This window comes from Centroberyx affinis, unplaced genomic scaffold (genome assembly GCF_046629955.1).
Source record: "Centroberyx affinis isolate AG114_WGS23_722 - 3 ecotype Tasmania unplaced genomic scaffold, CSIRO-AGI_Caff_v1 ptg001746l_1, whole genome shotgun sequence".
NCBI classification, from domain to species: Eukaryota; Metazoa; Chordata; class Actinopteri; order Beryciformes; family Berycidae; genus Centroberyx; species Centroberyx affinis.
Genome location: NW_027280148.1, coordinates 66,569 through 90,141, shown reverse-complemented (window position 1 = coordinate 90,141; position 23,573 = coordinate 66,569). Strand labels below are relative to the sequence as shown.

At 41.6% G+C, this 23,573-nt stretch overlaps 2 protein-coding genes across 3 annotated transcripts; one reads left to right on the top strand and one right to left on the bottom strand.

Annotated features, from left to right (window-relative positions):
- The first annotated feature begins 4,899 nt into the window (after positions 1-4,899).
- lft1 (lefty1) lies at positions 4,900-7,336 on the top strand. Its single transcript, XM_071528978.1, has 4 exons — positions 4,900-5,164; positions 5,397-5,643; positions 6,149-6,388; positions 7,012-7,336. Exons 1-4 carry the CDS (start codon positions 4,900-4,902, stop codon positions 7,334-7,336), a joined length of 1,077 nt encoding a protein of 358 aa, XP_071385079.1.
- A 1,850-nt stretch (positions 7,337-9,186) lies between these two features.
- On the bottom strand, positions 9,187-23,175 carry hnrnpub (heterogeneous nuclear ribonucleoprotein Ub). 2 transcript variants are annotated; one of them, XM_071528965.1, is made up of 14 exons: positions 22,564-23,175; positions 21,003-21,117; positions 18,702-18,781; positions 18,284-18,423; positions 17,860-17,959; positions 17,147-17,259; positions 16,367-16,630; positions 16,033-16,152; positions 15,522-15,650; positions 15,241-15,409; positions 14,589-14,870; positions 13,939-14,216; positions 12,714-12,860; positions 9,187-11,972 (listed from the first exon to the last, which is right to left on the bottom strand). In XM_071528965.1, the coding sequence occupies exons 1-14, from the start codon at positions 23,030-23,032 to the stop codon at positions 11,922-11,924; spliced, it is 2,457 nt and encodes an 818-aa protein (XP_071385066.1). In that variant the 5' UTR covers positions 23,033-23,175; the 3' UTR covers positions 9,187-11,921. The 2 variants fall into 2 exon arrangements, with proteins under 2 accessions (XP_071385066.1, XP_071385068.1); XM_071528967.1 differs by having other exon boundaries at positions 12,714-12,847; positions 13,965-14,216; positions 22,591-23,175.
- Between the last annotated feature and the right edge of the window lie 398 nt (positions 23,176-23,573).

The window sequence follows — 23,573 nt, the reverse complement described above, 5'->3', positions numbered from 1 at the left end:
CATCCACAGGTGTGACACACAGACCGGTTTTCAGAGACTCAAAGTGGTTATAAATTATAAATTTAATAAAATTAAACTGCTCATCTGCTGTGTTATGAAGCTACCGTGAGCAGATAAACTTGGAAAGCCTGCAGACATGTGAGGTTTTATTCAAATTATATTATTATAGAGTATCTGCCATCTTTTTTTCAGAAAAGTCACATCTCTTTGAAGGGAGCTGCTTACTCAAAGTACATCTATTAATAATTTATGGCCTACATAGCAGTTGAATTTTAGGGGGGAGGGAGATGGACATGGGAGGGGTGTGTGTGTGTGTGTGTGTGTGTGTGTGTGTGTGTGTGCATGTAAGAGAGAAGAGGATTCAAAGCAGCAGAGCCACTGTGATAAAACACAAATACAGTAAAATTAATAGGCCTCACAATGTGTCCTATAAAATATATTTTGAAGGTGACCGAGTCTAATTTAATGCATTTTGTAATTCTCTCTCTCTCTCTCTCTCTCTCTCTCTCTCTCTTTCTGAATTCACTGACTTTGTTGGCATGGCTGCTTATCAGAAACAGCCAAACAGCAGTTTTGTACATTCTACAATAAAAACATACTGAGATGATTGATGTTTTGGTCTGGAAACATGTCCCATGTGATCATCATCAATATCTATAATATCGTACAACAAAATTGAGAACATGTACTTATCCTCCCTCTCTCTCTCTATCTCTCTCTCTCTCTCTCTCTCTCTCTCTCTCTCTCTCTCTCTCTCTCTCTCTCTCTCTCCCATGATGCTGCAGTGCCAAACCAACTTTTTAAAGCCTCTATCCTCTTGTTGCGTCACTATCGCGCCCTCTGGTGTTCAAGTTGCCTTCCCACAACTGTTAACTCAGCTGTTTTGTATTTCTTGTGACTATGCAATCAAAAACAGCCGCTTTTAATGATATTACGGACTTTCGTTGAACTCACCAATATATCAGATTTGAATGTAAATAGTGTCTGATGGTTCCAGTATTTATTGAAATATCAAAGCCACACCAAATATCCTCCAGGATGCATTATTGTGGTTATTTACAGGATTAAATCGGTTTGGGATTTTATAGGTCTTGGTCGTTTCCGTCTGCCATGCAACAAGAAATAGCCTGCACATTTGAAGTCTCCCCTCCGTCGATTAATTAAAAGTGAACGAAAATATTTAATGTTAGTCCTATCTAATCAGTCTACTAATGTCTCGTGTCTCATGTCTGATCCTATTTCCTTAAGTCTACACAGGGATTAAAAACCTCCGTCTCTGCGCTGATTGATTCGTCATTAACTGTGTGAAATGCAATTAGACTGTCCTGTACTTTGTCGAGATGCGGAGGCCATTGAGCAATAATTATATTGTCCTTGCACATGTCTAGCGCTTTCCCCTCCGTCTGATGTCACTCAGACTACATCAATGATTATTGGCAGCCAGCTCTATAGATTGATCCAGACTCTGAGTGTATCTTGACGTCTGCAACTGCATGGGCTATTAAGGTGCAAACTAGCGCGTTTCATTCCCCCAAATATTTGATGTTAAGATAAAGAGGGCTATAGCAAGATCTGGCGTAATCAGGAAGTCGATGACAATACACCCATGTAAATAATTAGGAATTTGCCCTGACCACCAACACAATTTCAATATTGACTTTTGAGCAGGCAGCAGCTCCACCTTGTTTCCAGGGAGAGACCCAAAGCGAGATGCCTGCTTGGCTGAAATGTGCAAACCACATGCAAAACAGTCCTGTGGCCTCTTCTCCCTCCTTTAAGAGCTTCTGTAATATTTTGCATTGTCTTGAGAGCAGATTGTAAACTTATACGAGGATTTAAACCAGACCTTCCACAATAGCACTTTCTCTGTTTGCGAGCAAGGGGATTTCATGTTTCACAAATGGAAGGGAATGACCTATAAATTGGACTGCTTTTGAATGCAAATGTCTGGATGTTAATTAACACCTGTGTTGTTGATTGTAGGAGCTTGTTGGCCTTTGATTGAAAAGAAATGGCACCTAGGAGCATCAGATGTAGCTTTGAACTAGGAAACTAGTCTTTGATTGGCATGGGAAGGAAGAAAGACTGAGAAATATCACACAAAGGGCATCTTAATTTACCGAATTAGGGGTTGTAATGTGAAGGAGAGCGTACCATGTGTATTTTAGGCTCTGAAGAGAAGGCACTTAGACTGGCCTTTGGCTGGACTGGACAATGGATTTGGCCTGAATTTACATGTCTATACTGATGATTCTGACATCAGACAATCTGATTGCCCAATTATTACCTTTCCTGATTCATCTCAGTGCAGATCAGTGGGCTTTGAGGGAGAAAACTCTTGCTTTGTACAGTACTGTACATATGAAGGGTTACATTCCAAAATGCTCCTATCATTGTATATAATTGTATAGTGTATATATATAATTTTTGGGAAAATGTTGTTACCTTATTTTCACTTGTCAACACTGATGATTCTATCCTCAAAAACATAATTATTCTGTAAACAAGTGACTCAAAACTTAATTAGTAAGCCATAATGTGATTTACCTTCATCCCAGCAATCATTTTGTAAGAATAGATGGAAAAGTTTTCAAATGGCAGATATCTAACTATCTATCTATGAAACAAACATATAAGAACAAACAATGATCATACAACACATGCACATCATAATCCCTATCCTGTGCCATTGCATATTGCATGGCTTAGAAATGTATTCATACATACATAAAACAATTTTTTGCAATTGTTTGCAAAAAGTAAACTGCATTTTTTTGTTCTGATGTTCGGTAATACATTTGTAATACATTAAGTTAAAACCCAAAATATAATGACGTACTGTATTGTACAATTAGAATAATCATGTTATTGTAAATCTATGATAATACTGTTATTAGCCTACACACTAGTTACACAGTATTATAATAATTATTATAAACAGTGACTCTTTGACGCATGCAATTAGACATTTCTCATTCATTTTACAACTGTGTAAAACACAAAAAAGTAATGTATCCCATGATTGTAACGTACATGGATTGTGTGACGGTAGGATATGAGGTTTGCAGTACTAATTCAGATTTCAGTCATAATTTGCTTGTTGGTAAGATGCAGGGCTGGCTGGAGTGTGTGGTCTGGCAGTCATCTGTCATTTGCTCTTCCTGTGTGCCCCTTCAGTCTGTCTGACATCTCTGAGCAAACAGAGCCAATACACAACCGCAGGACAGGGCCTTCTGGGCAGCCAGTGAGAGGACCCTCTTCTAATGTTTGTGTGACAAAAAAGGCAAGGCAAATCCTCGCAATGGAATCAGATAATCACCAACCTGTGAAGAGCCTGCCCCAATCCACATCCACGCCGGCCCCCCGGCCCCTGGATTAACTGTCTGTTTGGCTAATAATTTTAATCTGCTGGAGAGGGCCAAGAATGGGTGCCGGGGCTCGGAATAAACATCTAATCCTATAGTCCCCCTCCTCCCTCCCTGCATCACTCCTTCCTCCTCCTCCCCGCTACACTTGTTCCATGATGAACCCTGACCGGTTTTCATACAGCTCTATGTTCGTCCTAATCTCTGTCCACCTCGTCTGTCTGAGATGGCCTCCCTGCCTGCCAGACACATCGAGCCTGTGACAGAAATAAGGCCGCTGTGTGACAGACTGTTGCCAGACTGACATCGTCCAGTGGAATGTACACATCAGAGTGTGGGGTGTGTGTAGACAAGGGTGCTACTGAAGAGGGGGCACTTCAGGTTCACAGGGTCAAGAGATGTCTGTCTGGAGCGCATCTGCTGAGGCAGAGGACACATGACGGCTCGAACGGACGAGCGGGGAAAGCATTTGGTTATGGAGAAATGATAGAGGATCAAGAAACAACGAGAAAATAACAACAAAAATAACATTTTAAAAAGAAAACAGAAAGCTATGGCTGCTCACAACAGATATTGATGAAAAACTATTCAGGTGCCACTTTAGTCAGCTCTTTAGATTTATTGGAAATGAGAATAGTCACATAAAGCCATATGGAGTTTCAAATCCCATTGTTATTGAATTTACTATTAATTAGGGTTCAACAGATATGGGTTTTTGAAGGCCAGTACTGATATTTTTAGTCACTGATAGCCAATATTTTGTGCCAATATTCAATATCTTTAAATTTGACCATTTCATGCCAAAAACTTACAAGCATTCAGTGTTTCCCCCAGAATTTTCTTCTTGTCAGGGTGGAAAAGCCTCTGAAATAGCATTTAGACCATCATGTGATACTAAACCTGCACTTAGCTAATCAATGGAGGGGCAAACTCTGGGATACATTGAGCCTTTAAATTAAGAATTAATTTACAAAAAAACACAGCTGAACAATTAAATGAATAAATAAAATCTAAATTAAAAAATCAAATCAAATTTCACTGCAGGTTTTACACTTTTTACATAGTTGTGGTCAGGGAGGAACCTCCATCCTGCTATGTGCTGCTGCAACAACTCAATTTCCCCATTCAACTTTAATCTAAACTATCGAATACACCATAAATAATATTTCATAACTTTCAACTGCTGTTTCAGATTTCCTCTTTCTGACATCAAATGCAACACAGGACACAGACATAAGCATAGTTTTCGTGGAAGTATGGTGAAATTTCACCAACACAAAACGGGTGGCACTTGAGTCTAATTGTTGCTGTTTGAAGTATGGCCACTTAGATATCCTGTTTAGGACGGGCTTTATTGTCGCACCTTTGTTCTGATAACGGTCCCCACCCCCATCGACAAAGTGTGAACGACTGGGAGGGCCACAAGCATATAAGGGCCACTGGAGTGTCAGAGGGGCACTGTCTCTCTCTGGCAACAGACTGCTACTGTACTGCTGTTTCTTCCCTTCACTGCTGGACCACTCAAGTTTTACTGATGGATTTCCTCCGCGCTTGTGTCCTGTGCGCCGCTCTCCTCGCCCTCGCCAAGGCTTTTACGCACCAGGATATGAAGGACGCACTGCTGCAGAAGCTGGGCTTGGACGAGGTTCCGAGGATCCACAAGAGGGATTTGGAGAACCTGGTTATTCCTGCGCATATCAAGAACAAGTACATGTCCATGCTGAAGCTGCACCACAGCAGGAAACGCAGGTCCCTGCCCAGCCTGGCGGGCATTCTGAGGGGGATCCCCGGCAATGCAGGTAATAACCTTTACCAATATTTGAATAATTATTTGGTGAAACTGATGGGAATCCATGTGTAACTACGTTTGACACTGATACCTGTTGAAGCACGCAAATATTTCCATGCGTAATTGTGACACTTGGTGCGCAAAGGCCGTTTTACGCGCCGCCGAATCGCTCCCACCCAAAAGTATTTTCCAGTTACTGAGGAGAACAATCACCTAATCGCTTAAATGTCCTGTTTATTTAGATATTTCTGGGGAGTATGTGTACTCTGACACCACTCGACAACGCGTGGTGTTCGACATGGAGGCGAGGATCCCGGATAACAGCGAGGTGAACATGGCGGAGCTGAAGCTCTACAAGCGGGCTCCCTACCACAAGCGCTCCATGCCGGAGAGGAAGAGCCACCGGCCCGTCAACAACGCCAGAGTCAGCATCTACTGGGTGGAGGTGCTGCCCAACGGATCCAACCGGACATCACTGGTGGACTCACGGTAAGAGAGAACAGGATAGTCACGTGAATAATGGGATTTTCGTGACGTGTTGTCAAAAAATTATAGTCTCTCTCTTAGGATTTAAATCCTGTGACTTGTGTTTAAAGCGGCCTTAGAGCAGAAATCATTGTTAATCAAGGCCTCAATAGGTTATCAAATTTTCTTCTTTTCCTAGTAATATAGTTCTTGAATAGTTACCAGACAGCGTGGTTGCTAAGCAACACATAAGTAACGGTAATTCTCTTTTACATCTCAGTTGGGTTTTTATATGATTGCTCACTCTGGATTATGGCACCAATGATCGCAACATAAAAAAATATGTGCCTTTGTACATTGTAGCCTATTAATATTTAGATTAACTCACAGTTGAGACGTTTTTATAAGGCCTAACGGTTTCGAACGTGGCTCGGCCAATCAGAAGTGAGGGCCGGAACTATGAGTTCTATAAACTGATACATTTTTTTTAAATTAATCGCCCCTCTCTCCCTCTGTGTTCGCGTGTTAGGTTGATCCCCATTCACGAGACCGGCTGGAAGAGCTTTGATGTGACCCAGGCGGTGCACTATTGGTCCAAGACCCAGCAGAAGACACCTATGCACCTGGAGGTGTGGATCGAGGGCGAGAGACCTGGCAGCTACGCGGCAGAGATGGCCAAGAGTGTCCACTTTACCACCCAGGACCAGACGGACAACACCTTGGGAAAGCCCGAGCTCATCCTCTACACACTCAACCTCGAAGAGTACGGGTAAGGGCGCGCGCTTTGATATACAGGATATTGTATCAGTGTGACAATTAGCCCATATCCTTTTTCCTTTTTTCCACCATTTGCATTAATTATCCGCGCCGTTGCGTGTGAGTAGTAGTGTGGCACAGGGGCGTCAATTATCTGAACCCAAAGGTATGGCCAAGTTCCCGCTTCTAGTAGACAATCATTTGCCACCATAACTTCCAAATTCGGTTATATATATACTATATAGTAGCTATATATTATACTAGCTTACATTTTTGGAGAGACAGTGGAACAAGGCAATTCTTTTTGACTGACAATACATAATATGGACAATATGATATAATATTTTTAGACTCAAGTCACCAAACTATCTTGCACAGACGCACACAGGATGTTGGTCCTTAATGCTTCCCTTAGCCTATAGTTATGGCTGTTTTTTTTAGTTTTTTTTTTTAGATATGGCTACTAAATAGATTTTTGCTCTCCATCAGAATGATAAAACTACAGTATTAAAATTTTGACTCACCTATGTAGATATACTATAGCAAGTGCCCACACCTTGCCATACCCAAATGACACCCATGGTGTGACACCCAACAGTCACCTAACAGTCCCTCTCTTTGTCCTTTCTTCTTCAGCTCTCGTGGCGACTGCGAGGTGAATCAAAACAAAGACACATGCTGCAGAGAGCAGCACTTCATCAACTTCCGCGCGCTCACCTGGACGCAGTACTGGATCATTGAACCGGCCGGCTACCAGGCCTTCAGATGCACCGGAGGCTGCAAGCAGCCCAGGCGTAACTACGGCTACGGGGAGAGGCGGTGCACGGTGGCCGAGAGCGCCCCGTTACCCATCATGTACCTGGTCAAGAAGGGAGACTACACCGAGATAGAAGTGGCAGAATTCCCCAATATGATTGTAGAGAGGTGCGCGTGCACGATGGACAACGTTTCCATAGTATGAAGTTACCCTCACTGAAAAAGACTATAGTAATCCTATAATACATTATAGGAAGGATGCTATGCAAAAAACACAGAAAACCATCAGTCCAAACCAATGATTTAGGAATATTATAGTGACACTATAAAGAGATGACAATATATCATCGAGTATGATAGTCACTATGAATTCACCACAGAGTACCACAGACACACTGTAAGTCCCTATAGGAGTATTATAGGAATATTATAGTGATTTTTTGTTAGGGTATCCTATGTATAATGGTTTAAAACAACACGTCTAGTACTTTCTATTTAAATGGGTATTCTCGGGGAGACAGCAGGCAGTGTCAGTCCTGCTGCCACAAACCAACTCTATATTTTTCCACAAGCACTTTGTAATATATTTTGTATATAATGAATTTTGATATCTTTTTTTTGCAATTGTATGAGTTGTATTGAATCCTCATCAGTCATATCTGATTTGATCTCAGATGTGTTATATTTTCAAGCTGTACATAGTATGGATGAGTGACATATTTTATGTTTGGAAAATAAAATATTTTGTTTCATTTACACCTCCTGTCCTTCCTCTTCCTTGCTGCAGGCCCATTCACATTCATGTTGTAGGGAGTTCACATGGAGCCACATGCAGCTGCAGCTGGCTCTTTCACCTCTTCATTTACACTTATAGGAAATTGTACTGCAGATCAAATACATTTGCCTAATGACCAATGGTGGAAAGAGTAATGTCCTCCTCAAGTAGAACTACTGTTACTTTGCTGATATTTTACTCAAGTAGAAGTAAAAGTACTGGTGTCAAAATCTACTTAAGTAAAAGTAAAAAGTGGCTCATTTAACATGTACTCAAAAAAAAGAGAACATTGTTAGATGTGCAATTCTAAAAGCACAAGATGACAGAGTTCCTTTAAATTGGAAAATTTGGAAATAACAAAATAAAGTGCACAATCAAAGTAAAGGCAGATTACACTTCTCTTCTTTGCTGAATGGCTCCACAATTTGTCAGTGTATGATGATCCAGTTTCTGTTGCTCATGGAGAGACACAAAATCTATACTCTGTAATGGATGTGATTTACAATGTCGTGAATTTCAGTAAAACCATTCTTAAGTAAAAGTAATTACTGACTTTGAAAAATACTCAGAAAAGTACAAGCACACAAAAAAAGCTACTCAATCACAGTAACTTGAGTAAATGTAATTAGTTACTTCCCTCCTTGCTAATGACTTATGACACTTGCTACACTGAGGCTACACTGTCACTGACAATGATGGGTAAACACACTTGTAACCGGCCCTCTGTGTGTGTATTGGCATATTGACAGTGGGATGAAGCGACACGGCCACATACAGAGAAACATGAAGTCAATCCACATTAACCTAGAATAGGTCTTCATCTGTTTACATTAGCAGATGTAGACCGGGCCAAACATTGGTAATCAGGGCCAATGCCTAATGCCCTGTTTGCTGTCTGAGCGGGGGGTCTTGTCATTCACTAATATGCTGCTGATGGAGGTAAACATGTGGCCTATAGGCAAAGTCAAGCTGTCTGTCTGGAGGGGAAGTGGATTCCCCCCATAGACCTCCAGCATGTGAATAGAAAACACTCAGGTGGCATTGGGAAGAAGAAAAAATGAATGTCACAGGAAGAAATTATCCCTGGTGCTTCATTATAAAGCAGGGTGATTCTGCTGAATTATTCAAAAATATAATAAATCAACAAGCTCATTCTTTATCAGCTTCTTTTTACTTTAATAGAGTTGAGACGAAATTTAAAAAAGCAAAAAGCAAAAAACAATCCAAAGTCTGAACACAAATATCAAAAAATTGTCGGATAGAAAAGACAACAAATGTCAGAAAGTCTCAAAGCTTTTGCGCTGTTGGTTTAATAAAACACCTGATATACAACCTGCAACATAAAGCGATAAAAATATAGTGTGTCTGTTTCATTATTATTATTGTTATTATTATTATAGACTATACTGCAAACTCAATACTTGCAACCTGCTAAAGTTTATGCATCCAGTACAATAAAACGGGAGGGCGGAAACTCTCCAAAAGTTTAAATATATCGACAGTTCATCATATACCAGTAGTCGGGCAAACTAACACTTTCATAATCACAACACAGCATTACCTGAAGTCAATTAATGAACATTCATGCATGGTTGAAATAGTGGTGAGCTATATACATGTTCATTAAATAATCAACATGGGCAGGTAAAAAAAATGGACACACCAAACACCATCTTTTGCCTGATCTACTCTAACGGTCAGAACTTCTGGTTGGACATTAGTGGGCCTGATGTTTCTGTTTTTCTAGCACTGCGACACAAGCTGTAGAAACACTGGTGGGTGTCCTCTGCCAGAATAATGTGGTGTGACACATTATGAGCTGTAAAATGAGGAGCTGCCATCATTTGCAGGGCCACAAAGTCACCAATATGTATCTCTGAGGTGCTTCCAAACACAGGATCCTTTTGTTTTTCTTGTTTTTTTCTTAAAGTTGAAAACGGTTAATTCTCAGCTTCTTTTCTCGTCTGTCTCAAAGGTTTTGCAAGCTGTTAAGTGGCAGAGTCAGGGGCCATTCATGAACTGAACTGAGGATGCTTGGTCAGTTCCACTTCAATTCCTGGAGTTAGATTGGAAATGGAATTGGAATTGGAATGTCACCCAGCTCTAAGGAAACAGAATGTGAATTGGAATTAGAATGACAGGAAACAGAATTTAATTCCATGAAATTCCACTTCTAAGAGAGTTTGTCTTGACTCGCTACACATTATAAATCAAACATTATGAATCGAATAGACAGTTAAATCAAATACATTCAATCATAACGTATGTATTACGATTACATGTTACACATCAAATACCACCTGAAACGTTCCTTTAACATTTTATGCTATTCAGTATTGATACTATATAACACTACTTATAATCTCAGATATGTGGTAAGAAAAAAACAAAACATGGAATTTCGTTGAATTAAATTCCAACTTTCTGAAATTCCAATTCTGTTTCCTGCAGGTTTTTCAAATTCCAATTCCAATTCCTCGGCTGAATTGAAATTGAGTTAATTCATGAATGGACCCGACTCTGGTAAGTGGTGTTGATTGTGAACGTGTTGTGACATTGTGTAGCCCTTTGGTTTGCTGGTGAAAATGAGCCACCGTGAATCCTTGCTGCCACCCAGCCTGTCTCGACCCTTTTGTGCTAAACTAGCCTCAGATCTCTATTCATTTAAAAAAAAAAAAAAAATCATTGCGGTAATATAAAACATAGAAAATATACATGCAACACTGTAAAATGCTATTGTGTGGTCCTGTTGGACTTGCCTCATTTTTAGTTTTTTTTTTTCCTCGATACACTGCACCAATTCAATGCTAATTGTTTTGTCACAACTCTACCACACTAAGGAACCGTTAGACAAGATACTCAAACTAGGAACCACAATTTTCTCCAACATACACCTGAGAACCAAGCGTAGTCAGTGCCCTAATTTTAAGACATATAAATTAAAAGCATTATTTAACAAATTAAAGGCATAATGCAGTACTAAAATGGCTTACTCATATCCTTAAAAAAAATGGCTTGGCCAAAATACTTTCTCAAAGCGATATGCATTAGAATACCTAAAGGTACTAGAAACAGTGTATCAAAGACGGGACACATGAAGGGAATACTTGACTAATGAGGTGTCAACTGGGGCCGGAGAGGGGCTGATGTCCTTATCGTTTGAAGTAGCAAACAGGCCATCGCCCATTCAAAGGTCCTTTACGCACCTTTGAACTGAATCAAAAGTCACAAGCCAGTAAGAGATGTAAAAAAGCCAACGAGTTGTTTATTGTACGTCTATGGAGTTTAGGTTACAGGCTTGATAGTGGGAACAAAAGACAAAAACCAAATAGTTGCTTAAAATCATCTGCTGCGTCAATTCAACTGTTTTGTTGACAGTGGACTCTACATGTACAGTCTAACAATATTAGATCACCTACCGCACTTCTTAAGAAGCCAGGGTTCCTTTCAATCATTACTGCGTTTCTTAAACTTCTCATACAAATAAAACTAAGCAAAAAAAACAAATATTTACAATTCGTAATATCAAAAAAAACAAAAAAACAAATCACAGCACAGATAAAATGCACAACCCTGAAAAACGTTCCTAACATCTGCCGGGCCGACAACATGTTTCTGGTTCCTGATACTCCAAACATGAGATTCTTTTCTTTTAAAAGCATGTGATTTAAAAGTGGTGGAAAAAAATTAATCATAAAATGTACAACAACCAAAAAAAAACAAAAAAACAACAACAGATGATTGAATGAGACTGAACCCACGTTGTACATGTATATATTCATATATATATATAAAGCTTCAAAGAGACTCGTATAGCCTGGTCTCCTCTCTGATGTGGAATGTTGTTGCTCCATATCGCTTAAGTCATCGTCGTCGGTTGGTAGGTTTTCATTTTTAAAAGTGGGTTCTAGGACAAGAAAAAGAAAAAAAAAAGAAAAAAAAGCGGGGCGGAGGGATGTTCCGTGGCTAGCGGTGGGTCTCAGTGTCGGCCACCAGTCCGTTAGAACAGAGTCTCTTAGTAATACCCGGGCTGGTACTGCTGGCTCCATGGCTTCTGGTTCCAGAACTGCACAGGAGACACAAAGTTTAGTCACATACATGAGGCAAAATGCAGGTTAAGAAGGCATGAAAAGGCAGAAAGCATGACGTTGGTCAAAATTCGGCATCATAGAGGCCTCATTTTGTCCCACTCCTGATCTTGTCAAGTGAAGAAATCCTGGTGAAATCCTTCAATTTAAAACGGCTGCTACTTTCAAGGCCATCCATTCATTTTCAAAAATTAAGGCCTTAATTTATTTTTTTCAAATCCACAAACCATTGTTTCCTTATTTATATCCTCATGCAAAAATTCATATTAGACCATAGATGGATCAACAGCAAAAAAACAATGTTAAGGTGATTTTTGACTGTCTAAAGTAATGTATCAGTGTGACATTAAGTAATCAGCTTCCCCAGCTGTTAGTCTGAAAAACCTCACATACTCATATGGACAGTATTTCACAAGAAAAAGGGTCATTAAATAAAAAATAAAAAAAAAAGTTCTAAATGGGTGATATTGTTTAGATAAAGGAACAATCTGAAAATGAAGTATGACTGCTGAGCCACAGTCAACCTGTATTGGCTTTGCTCACCATCAAATTAACTGAATCAGCAATTCAAACAACTGACAGGATAAGAGCGATAAATGAGTCTTAAATGCGTTTCAGGTTTAAATTGTTTACATTTACATTATCATTTGTAAACACCGGCACAGATATGGATCTGTACTTGGAGCTCTGGTGTGATGTGATGCTGCAGTAATACTGACCCCTTGCTGCCAGCTCTGGTTGAAGGCCTGGGCCTTGTCCATGCCAAAGTTGCCGTTCCTGTTGCCAAAGTTGCCACCATTCCTGCTGTTGCCAAAGTTGCTATTCTTGTTGCCAAAGTTGCCACGGTTACCGCCTCTTTGCTGGAACTACATAGGAAGAGAAGGAGAAAAGCAAGTTAAATTCACAACTTTGTAAGAGCTTTTAATTGCAGTTAAAATAAGATTAAAGATCCATACAACCAGAAAAATCAAGCTGAAAAGTTAAAAAACAACAGAATATAGGTCTCCAATAGTGATGTTGATGATAAATCGCTGATGGTTTAATCACCGTTAAGAATTTGACTGATCGAGCATATATTAACTAATTAATCGACAATACAAGCTGTGTTATTTCTCTCATTTTCTGCTGAAATCATTTACCACCATGAGGGCGCACTTTAACTTCACTGCTTATACAGAGGAAGAAGAAAGCCAAAACGACAGCGTTCATTGTAAACATTGTAATACAATGTTGAAATACAGCACGTCTACAAGCACAATGACAGGGAATGCAGGAAGATTCCCCTGGCTGGCGAAGTGGGCACACTGGACTCTTCCCTGACCACGTAGATATGCTATTATTCTTAAACCAGTAGATTGTCGTGCCATAGTTTCCAATACATAAGCTGTGGCACAGTGCCACAATATCGGCACAAAATAAAAAGTTAATCAATGTATAGAAATTGATCTAAATCTCTCTGTAATGCGCCTAATATGCGCATCACATCATGTCTGTAATTTTCTCCGAACTCGCATGTGTTAACAGTATTTGTAAAGAGTAACTTTGTAAAATCGGACAATTCTAACACTGCTAACATTAATACGAGTGCAGTGCAGAGACTTCATTGCATATTCCACCAGTTGGGTTCCATTGGACACAATGTAAAGACAAGTAATTAATCCTAAACAATTAACCCCGACTAGTTAATCTCTTGAATTATGCTTGGTTGATTAACTTGTTGAGTAGGCCTAAACACAGGTGTAAAAACACACATTTTGTATTTTCGATGTCAATAGCTGTTTTTTTTACATAATGATTAATCGATTAATTGGTCATTAATGTGGCTGACGATCGATTAAGGAAACTGATTAAAATTTGTCTCCAACATTTCTCAATATTACGCTAAGCAACCAATGTTTTACCTGTGGATTTAGGTAATTCATGTATCAGTCTTATCAAACCCACCTGGTTGAAGTTGCCCCTGCTTCCACCGCCTCCCCGGTTCATGTTGGCTCCGCCTCCTCTGCTCATGTTCCCCCTGTTCATTGGGCCGCCTCTATTCATGGACCCGCCCCTGGGACCCATGTTACCCCTCATTGGTCCGCCTCTGGGGGACCCGCCCAGGCTGGGCATGAGGCCGCCACCCCGGTTGAAGTTGCCGCGGTTGGGGAAGCCTCCTCTGAAGGCTGGAGGAGGCAGGAAGCCACGGGGTGGACGGCTGAAGCCGCCGCGAGGGCCGGGAGCTACAGACAGACAAGAGGAAATATAAGTTAGGGTTTAAAGCCTGTTTCAAAACTGGAATACAACACTACTGCTGGTGCAAAGGTCGTCTCCAACTGTAGCCTTTGCTAATGGAAGTCTCACTGGATATTTCAGTGGAGACAGATTGGAGTCAAGCTAACAGACACGTATTGACAATAATAGATAAATCTGTTCTTTTTGGGAATGGGAGGACAAATCCTGAACCATTCTGGCATAAAAAACATCCTGAAATTACAGTTTTGGCATTATTATTTAAGACTCCACAAATGCTACATCAATATTTTCTTATTGAGTGGCATTGCATCCCCACCCCCCCATTTTATCACAGCGCAGAGACAAAATGTCCGCCCTACCTCCTCTGAAGTTGCCTCTGCTCTGGAAGCCTCCGCGGCCGCCGCCCCTCTGTCCAGGTCCTCCGCCGCGGCTGAACTGGTTCTTTCCTCCCCGGCCGCCGCCGCGCTGGCCACCGCCTCTCTTCGGCGGCATGCCTCCCTGGTTGGGCCTCTTCTCGGCAGGCAGGGCTGTCTTGCTCTCCTCCTTGTATTGCTCAAGCAGCTTGGCAGCCTCCTCCTTCTGCAGCTCGGCAAAGGTCACATCGCTGAAGCTCTCTCCCTCCTCAGGCAGAGAGAAGAAGCCTGTAAAGGGAGGACAACAAACAAGAACATGACTAGGGATGCACAATATATGTGCATATGTGCAACTACAGAGGCATCAGCATCTAAAACAAAGTTATTTTGTCAGGAACTTCAACCCCCAAAATGAGCTGATAATTCTACACTACAACCCAGGATGGTGCCGCAAAGACAAAGTAAGCTTTTGAACTTGTGAAAATGTGATCAAATGAAATAAAATGCATCCATCGATGGATGCATTTTAACAATGGACAAAAAACACCACTAATTCTTTATTAAATAAGGACATAAAGAGATGCACAGTGAATGTGAAAAATATGAGCCTATACTGCGGAAAATCTTGTCAAGAAAAGGGCAAGCAACACCTTATTACCTTTCATTTTGAGGAGAGCGTGCTCAGGCACTTCTTTGCCGTCGCTCTCGGCCTTCTTCTGGGCTCTCTGCTTGTAGTCGTCGTCAGAAGGACAAACCACCACGGCTTTACGCTGGAAGCCTGCAAACAAACACATCTTCCTCTTCTGGCCTGGGGCGGACAGGTTAGTCTGGGGAGAGAAGAATGATACTCAAATTTTAATGTTTGATTCTGTCTTGATACATTTCATATGCGTATGATATTGGCACAAGCAGTGTGCGGAATCCAGAATATCCACTTACATGATCCAGGATGTAGTTCCTCTTCTTGCGAGCAGCAATCTCGATGAACTTTCCCAGGAAGAGTGGTGCACGCTGGGAAATGGCAGTCAGTTTTGTAGTGTCCTTCGACTGCCGTTTCAAGCTGCCAATCTGTATTAAATGAAATTACATTAATATTTGATTGAATACACAATTTGAACAATGAAACAAAATATACTGGGGCAAAAGAAGCTAGACTTTGGATGACAGGACAGAAACTGACATCGCAGATGTACACAAAATCTATTCAATAACCTTTTACATTTTAGCAATTTAGTTAATGCTCCTATCCAAACTGACTTAAAGCTGGTGAACAGGTGGGGGTTCAAAGGGTTCATGACTCTTGATGTGCATATACTGGCTGTTTCGAGGACTGAACCTGAGATTTTTGGTTACAGAATGGTTGATTCAACTACTTGGCCACCCTCCTGCCACTTATCTTCCAAGCACAGTCTTATTACTAGCGCTACCAAAAATAATCATCAGTACTGACCATCATCTTCTCCACAATGGTGTCGCTGCCAAGGATGTAGTATTTCCCAGGGTTCTCCTGGACGTGGTTCTTCACCCATGTGGTCTTCCCTGAGCCTGGCAGGCCGACCATCACTATCATCTATGACAGATGAAAAAAAGTGGGGGGAAAGGATCAATATGATTATCTAGAAAAAGTCAGGAAATCAGGTATATTTACCAAGGAAATGAATTTGCATTCTATGGCGGCAATCCCCCCCAAAAAGGCAAATCTACCAAACAAATGAATTGAAATTGAGAAGACGACAATCACACCTCTGCTACAAACTATGCTGACTACGGTCAGTGCGTTTTACCTCGCAGTTGGCCTTGGTCTCTGGTCCCTTGGGCCCCCGGACTCGCTCGTCCACAGGGATCTGCTGCAGGAAGGTGAACCCCTCGGGCTGAGGGAAGTAGGGAGTCTCCATCTGGCCGAAGTTGAACTCCACAGCGCAGTTGTGGCAGATGACGTGGGGGAAGAGGGCCTGGCCGTTCAGAGAGTCCTTACCGACCTGGAACGCCGCCGCCGGCTCCCCGCCGTTCTTGGAGAAGGACATCTCCACTTCTTCTCCCTCAAAGTCCTGAGGAAAGGCAAAACAGACTTGTAAGATTCAAGTAATGCTCTGATGTGCGATTTTATAATTGATTCAAAAGAAACAATCATCAGGTTTTGAATGATAGGAAAATGGCACATATACCACATTCATCCATACAAATTAAATTATACTTCCCAGTTTTTTGTGATTTTGTATGTGGATTTGTTCTTTCTGGTAATATTAATACAATGCTTTCTCCCCATAATAGCCTTTTCCTCTAACATCTCAGATAAGTTTCTGTTAGGACACACCTCCTAGATTACAACATATGGGATAGTTATCTCAGATTTGGTCTATTGGTTATGTTCTGTGAGAATTATAGATTATATATTTTTTTTTATCTCACCTGTACACATTAGAAATCTGCCCCTCTATTTTTTTTTTTTTAAATGATCATATGTTATTACTGTTTTAATGACTTGGCTTCCATTTTGTCTACATAAATGAACTAATAAAAGTAGTAAAAAAAAAAAAGTAGTACTGAATCTGAAGGTGTCTTACAATAAGGCAGCAGATGACGTCATTCTCCTCGAAGGTCTCTCCAAAGTCCTCTGTCACACAGTTGGTGGTCTTCTTGCCCTTCCCAGAGTAGGCGTATGAGTGCTCCTCCTCACCTAAAAATGTATGGAAAAAACAAAAACATTACTTTCGTGACAGTTAACAGACAGCTCGGCATTTCTGCATTAGTCATTAGGACAATGTAATAGTGTGTGTGGGGGTGAATTACTTGTGTTTGTAATAGACCACCATTAGTACAATGCATCGTGGTTAGTGGAGCCATTTTACATTTACATGTCATGCTGTCCATACACCACTAGAGGGATCTTTAAGTATATTCTTCTTTGTTAAAAAGCACATCAACCTCATTTTTTTCTTCATCTGATTTCACCTGTCTTCATGCACACACTTTAAGTGCCGTTTATTGATTTAGCCATGTTTTAATACTGGGTTTGCTTACTGTGCATGCACCCAATGAATGCAAGAAAGCTCAAGTATTCAGTTTATATGAATTTTAGCATTCCATCACAGCTTAAACTTGGCCACCAACATTGTCTTTAAAAACCAAGTAGTGCGCATAAAGAGGGAATTGGATAACCCAGTTAAGACTGACTTGAGACTTGGCATCTACGTGCATGGATTGCCAAAGTGGAAGTGGAAAAACCAACGATATAAGGCTTACAGAGAAAGACTATAGAGGAAATATAGATACTGACCCAGGAGCAGAGTGCCAGTAGCCAGGGACCAGCCCACCTGCACCTCATGGATGTCCATGTTCTTACTGGAAATGTGCTTCACTGGAATCTTCTCTGTGATCTGTTGACATGACGCAAAACACATGAGCAAAAAGTGTCAGTATGTCCACTAGTCCATATGCGATGACACAGATGGTAACTTTGAAGGTCTTTTGAATTTTATCTATATATTTTTTTACTATTTCTATATTTTATGAGCACGTTGTAAACTCTGCTAGTTTAGTGCTACATGACGTATTATTATTAACGTTCAGGAATATAATCATGAATCAAACACACCAAAAAAAGCATGGTAGTGCAGGGCAAGAAAACAGAAAATCTCTTTAGTATGCGTGCCCAAAGACCCGCATACTAAACTTTGCAATTGGAGAGGGGTTGGCTTTACCTTCATCTCGAAGCAGACTTTGCCTTGTTTCACGCCGTAGCTGGCCTTGCCTCCTGACCAGAGGTAAGCGAAACTCTCCATGGTGAGAGAGGAGGCGCTGTAACGGTCCCGCGACACCTTGAAGTGCAGGTCGCAGTTGTCTAGAGTACACAAATACACACATGAATAAATCTGTGTCCAAGTGAAATGGTTAACTAAAACCTTTACCATGGTAGTCAATGTGATGCCATACATAGTAAATTTAACATGATATTGATAATGTACTAGCTGTTCAAAACTTCCATGTTGCCGTTTCGTTCTTGGCCAGGCCTCCCATGCAAATAAGATTTTGGATAACCCAACTAGGTCAAATAAATGTGAAATAAACTAATTTCCATGGTTATAGTAAATTGCCACATTAAGGTAAGGTAATACTCACAAGCGTCCAGGCAGACTTTTGTGTCGTCAAACTCCTCATCCTCTTCCTCCAGGGGTGGCACGGGGGACTTGAACGAGGCCCTGAAAGAGAGAGCACAACCAGTCAGTTAGAGGAGTCAGAGGTCAATGCAGCTGCATGGAGCCTGTAAAGGTGACTTGGGTACCACCTGCTGAAAAACATGGGGGCAAGACAGATAAGGGGGGGGGAAGACAGACTGGGGGAACAGAGAATACAAAACAGAAAATCCGGCAGGCGTGAGCCTTCAAGCTTTTTGGATAGTCAGATTTATTGTCCGCCGTGGCAGACAGCACTTACCTTGCAGTATCCAGCGAAATCTAAAACTAGAGAGAGACACAGAAAGAAAACACCTCCGCTAGCCGTAGTGTGCAAGGCTACCGGTGGGTGAAAACGATAAAAATCAAAGCAGGCCTCTCCCCTTTCAGATCAGTGTGTTTATGGTTTCTGAGATTGCTGTGGGGTCAGTCCCAGTAACAACGGGTGTCGTTATATTTAACTCCCCGTGTGTAGGATCCTCACTGAAAAGGTCATGCCTACCTCAAACTGTCCTGTGTAACTATGAAGTACAAGATAGTTCCATACTTAACTGAAATGAGGAGTCAATGTGTAACAGGAGTAGGCCATGAATTTGTGCCAAAATGAAATACAGTAACTTACCAACTCTGTAGATTGAATTGGATACCAAAATCCCTTGTGGACACTTAGGAAACTTGTCAAAATATTGTCCAATAATCCAATAAAGTCAATTAGAATGCTGTGTGTAGTGTATATCATGCTTCAAGTGTGAGAATGATAAAGTATGGTAGAATAAAATAATTATTTAGGCAGAATCAGATTTGGGGTTCATCATCCTGTCTCCATTATTTGTTCCAGACTAAACACCTCCCAGAGTGCATGGACGTCTGTCGTCTTGTTTATCCTCAAACAGCCTTGTGCGGTCTACAAATGGCTGCTGTGGGGAGATTTATGGTGACATGGGAGAACGGCCATGTTCTGTCTGAGCTGGAGCATATGGTCAATGCAGCCAGCCAGCAGGTCTCACATACACACACAGGCTGACAGAAGTGGCTCTACAGGCCTGTAACTGCCTGGGGGGCCTTTGATTGCGCACAGGGCAAATTAAAGCACCGGGATGTTATCAGGGAGGGGGAAAAAAACAGGAGTGATGGGCAAAAGCAGGAAAAACTGGAATCTCCATTGGAAATGAAGGGAGGCTATCGACAAACGCATGAAATTCTGGGGGGAAAAAACAAAACAAAATCACAGCCCTGGAAAGAGACAGCAATGCCAGCAAGTTCTAATTATCCTGGGTCCTTGGGCGACTCAATCTAGGTCTGGTACAGAAAACTGTTAAAAATCCCAGACTTGTTTATTGAGATGAAAAAAAAAAAAAAAAAAAAAAAAAAAAAACGACAGCTGATGTTCGCAAGAACCGTAGACAGACGCCGCTTCCTACCAGTCGCTCCCCACACTGAGTTAATAGCGCAATGAAAACAAAACACTGACCAAGAAGTAGGTACATGTATACACACATACACCCTCTCACACACACACATCATGCATGATGTCACCTGCGCGGGGGAAGAAAGGAGCCTCGTAAAACACATGCATTCACACTCTCGTACATGATCACATACACACAAGACATGATACAAGGGACAGAAATAGCATTTTGACATCATACAACCAGTAAAACAACTTAAAAAAAAAGAAAAGAAGAAGATACATCAGTGCGAGGCCAAACGATGGACGGTCAATTGCAAATTCTTCCGTGGACGTTCCAAAACACTTCGGGAAATTTTGCTACATCCTTGTGTGCTACTCTGCAGCGGTGGACCCTTCCTCCACTCCCTCCTCTTTTCCTCCCCCACCCTCCCTCCCTTCAAAAGTGCACATCTGCTACTTCCCTCTGGGTTCTCTTTGAGCAGCCTTGATTCACCTTGAGGACACAATGGGCTTTCCAAACAATAAGTGGCATGAGGAACAGATGTAAAAATTCATAGAGACTTGATAGATGCACTTCTGCTACAGAATGCAGTCCATTAAAGACACAATGTGAGTGGGCACTGCAAAAGGTAAATGGTAAGGTTCTTTAAGTAGTCAGGGATGACCCTCAAAACATGTGTGAAAGTAAAGTTATTAATAAATGGTATAATACTTGAAAATTAGGGTTTTTGACTTGCTAGTTAGGTGCATTGGCACTTAAAGCCAATACAGTTCAACAAAGCTATGGATGGCGCTTCAGGGATGCCGAAGGCCATTTTTGCTCTGTCCCATCCTTACCAGCTGTATTTGTTCTCTTCAATAAATTCAAAGTAGCCCCTTCCATGTTCCTCCCGGCGTCTCTTAACACCCTTCTTATTCTTCTGATCAGCATTCGTGTCTTTGTCCGCATCCCCTTTGGAAATAAAACAAAGATATAGAATGAGGTGCTCCTTTTTGAGAGAGAGAGAGGTCGGACTGGCAGTGGGGTTCTGGCCCACAAAGCCCGTTCATTAATTACAATGTGTCGACCATTATTATTGTTATATTAACTAAGAGGTAACACCTCATGGTTACACTTAATATAAGACAATCAAAGTCCATGAATTATAACAGTTCTAATGACCAGATAGTAGTTACAATGTAAGCTGGTCCAAGTGAACATTATGACAACACTGTTTGCTGGGATTGGGAAAACAATCACTGCAAAATAAAGAAAGGGGACAATAACCCTGAAATCAAGGGCTTAAAATAGACTGTTTTCAAAGAGACTTGGGTATAGTTTTTTTCTAGGGGACAAGTCTATTGTCTGGGACAAATGCATCATGCAAGGAAAATGTGAAACCTGCCTAGGCCTGTACTGATCCCCTTCCCCCATCTTAGCTTGAATAATTACCAGGTTGGCTAATCTATTTATTGGGAATTCTTCTTTTCTATCGTCGTCTGACAAAATAGCTGACGTTTTCCATTCAAACCACGGACAAACTTACCACGTGTAACCTAGACAAACACCTGCCTTATCTCGTCTCGATTTGAACATCTTCTGGATAGCTTAGGTTAGCTAGTTCAGGAGTTCCCAGACCTTTAAATGTCAAATACTCCTAAATCAATACACATTATGCCACAGTCACCTATTTGAAGACATTTCATCCGAAGGATCACGTAGGCCTACCTGAGAAGATTTTATTAGATACTACTGTTATTTGGTAACTACAGAAGCGTCCATACTGTAGGTTGGGGCTAACAGTGGAGACAGGAAAATCTGTGATCAGTGGCCATTCTTGTAACGTTACATTTTCTAACTATGCCAACGTCTAATTAGTGGAATATTGTTCATATAAAACAATCTATTTTATCTGGGGATCAATATGGGAACAACTGGACTAGCTAACCGGCTAGCCAGCTAGCTAGCACCGCACCGCAGACACAAAGAAATGTAGCTTGTCAGCTAATACCATGACGTTAGCTGGCAAGCTAACATGCTAACCAACCGAAACGAAAAGCCGTTGGCTAACTTAAGCTACCTAGCTAGATAGTTTACTTACTCACTGGCTCACAATGGAATCGTAGCTAGACGACGTTATCTTACGAATTACCACTACTAAAGCTAACGTTAGCGTGCTGGCTATCGATATTTAGCTAGGTTAACTGAATTGGTTACCGATACTAAGCTAGCTGACTGGCTACAATTTGTGGCGACCGCTAGCTAGCCTAGCGAGGTCACGCTATCTGGCTCAACATGGACGCTCCATTGTAACGCATTCAATCATTCCCCACCCGGCTCCAGCGGCATTGCAAAACTGACACCCAGTCACAGTCCATCCAGCCAGTCACATTTTCTGAACCAACCCAGTCGACTCACCCTCAGCAGCCTGGTCTCCGGGCTCACCGTCCTCTGTGTCTATTTTCTCCATGTCGTCCACATCGCCCTTAAGCATGGGATCCATCTCCTCCTCCTCGTCTTCTTCTTCTCCCTCACCCATCTCTTCGTCCTCCGCAACGACATCACCGCCATCTCCATTCTCCTCTTCTTCTTCTTCCTCCTCCTCCTCTTCTTCCTCTTCGTTGGCCTCCATGCTTTCTTCAACCGGGCCTTCTTCTCCTTCGCCCTCCTCTTCCTCTCCCATGCCCTCTTGGTCAGCGGCCGGACCAAAGCCCTCGTCCGCTGGCTCCTGGTCTAGCGGAGAGTCTCCGGCCAGGGCCTCCTCATCCAACGCGGCCTGCAGGCGGTCCATCAGCTCGGCCTTCAGCCCCTTGTCCGACAGCTGACGCTTTTTCAGCTCGTCCTTCAACTCGTTTACTTTCAGTTTTTTCACGTTGATAGAACTCATGGCGAATATTAACGACAAATATGTACGTGCTACTGTTTAAGTTAAATAAAATCCACAAATAAGACGATAAATAAATAACAGGACGCCTTTGTTAGCGGATGTAGTTCAAACTGCGCCAAATGGCAGCCGCGTTCCTAGCCCTTTTCACCGGCAAAAAAAAAGAGCTGTGCTTAGCGGGCGGTGTGGGGGAGGATGACGACGCCTGTTACCGTAATGACCCTGAGAGCAGCGCAGGCAGTTTTTATACTCGAGGGCCATCTGTCACAGCCGTGCATTTTAATCACACTAAAACACACACACAAAAATCTCAGAGCATGCTTTGGGCTGCGGAAGAAGTAGGATAAATGTGGAAGAAAAGGGAGAAATCATATTTACCACAAAAATACACAGGATATGATTGAGCTGTAGCCTATAGGGATGTAGTGGCGGTATACCTAAAGTCTGTTTACCTACTTTTATCTGTAGAGTGTGTATCCACTATTGTATCCAAAAGAACTATAGTAATCACGTAATACACTTTAGGATATTATGCAAATATCAT

Excerpts from the sequence above, each read along its gene's own strand:
- lft1 (XM_071528978.1), top strand. The coding sequence starts at position 4,900 with ATGGATTTCCTCCGCGCTTGTGTCCTGTGCGCCGCTCTCCTCGCCCTC. Across the intron at positions 5,644-6,148 it reads ACATCACTGGTGGACTCACG|GTTGATCCCCATTCACGAGA; the intron begins GTAAGAGAGAAC and ends TTCGCGTGTTAG. Across the intron at positions 6,389-7,011 it reads CTCAACCTCGAAGAGTACGG|CTCTCGTGGCGACTGCGAGG; the intron begins GTAAGGGCGCGC and ends TTTCTTCTTCAG.
- hnrnpub (XM_071528965.1), bottom strand. The coding sequence starts at position 23,032 with ATGAGTTCTATCAACGTGAAAAAACTGAAAGTAAACGAGTTGAAGGAC. Across the intron at positions 17,960-18,283 it reads AAGTCTGCTTCGAGATGAAG|ATCACAGAGAAGATTCCAGT; the intron begins GTAAAGCCAACC and ends TCATGTCAACAG. Across the intron at positions 11,973-12,713 it reads ACCAGAGCTGGCAGCAAGGG|TTCTGGAACCAGAAGCCATG; the intron begins GTCAGTATTACT and ends TCTCCTGTGCAG.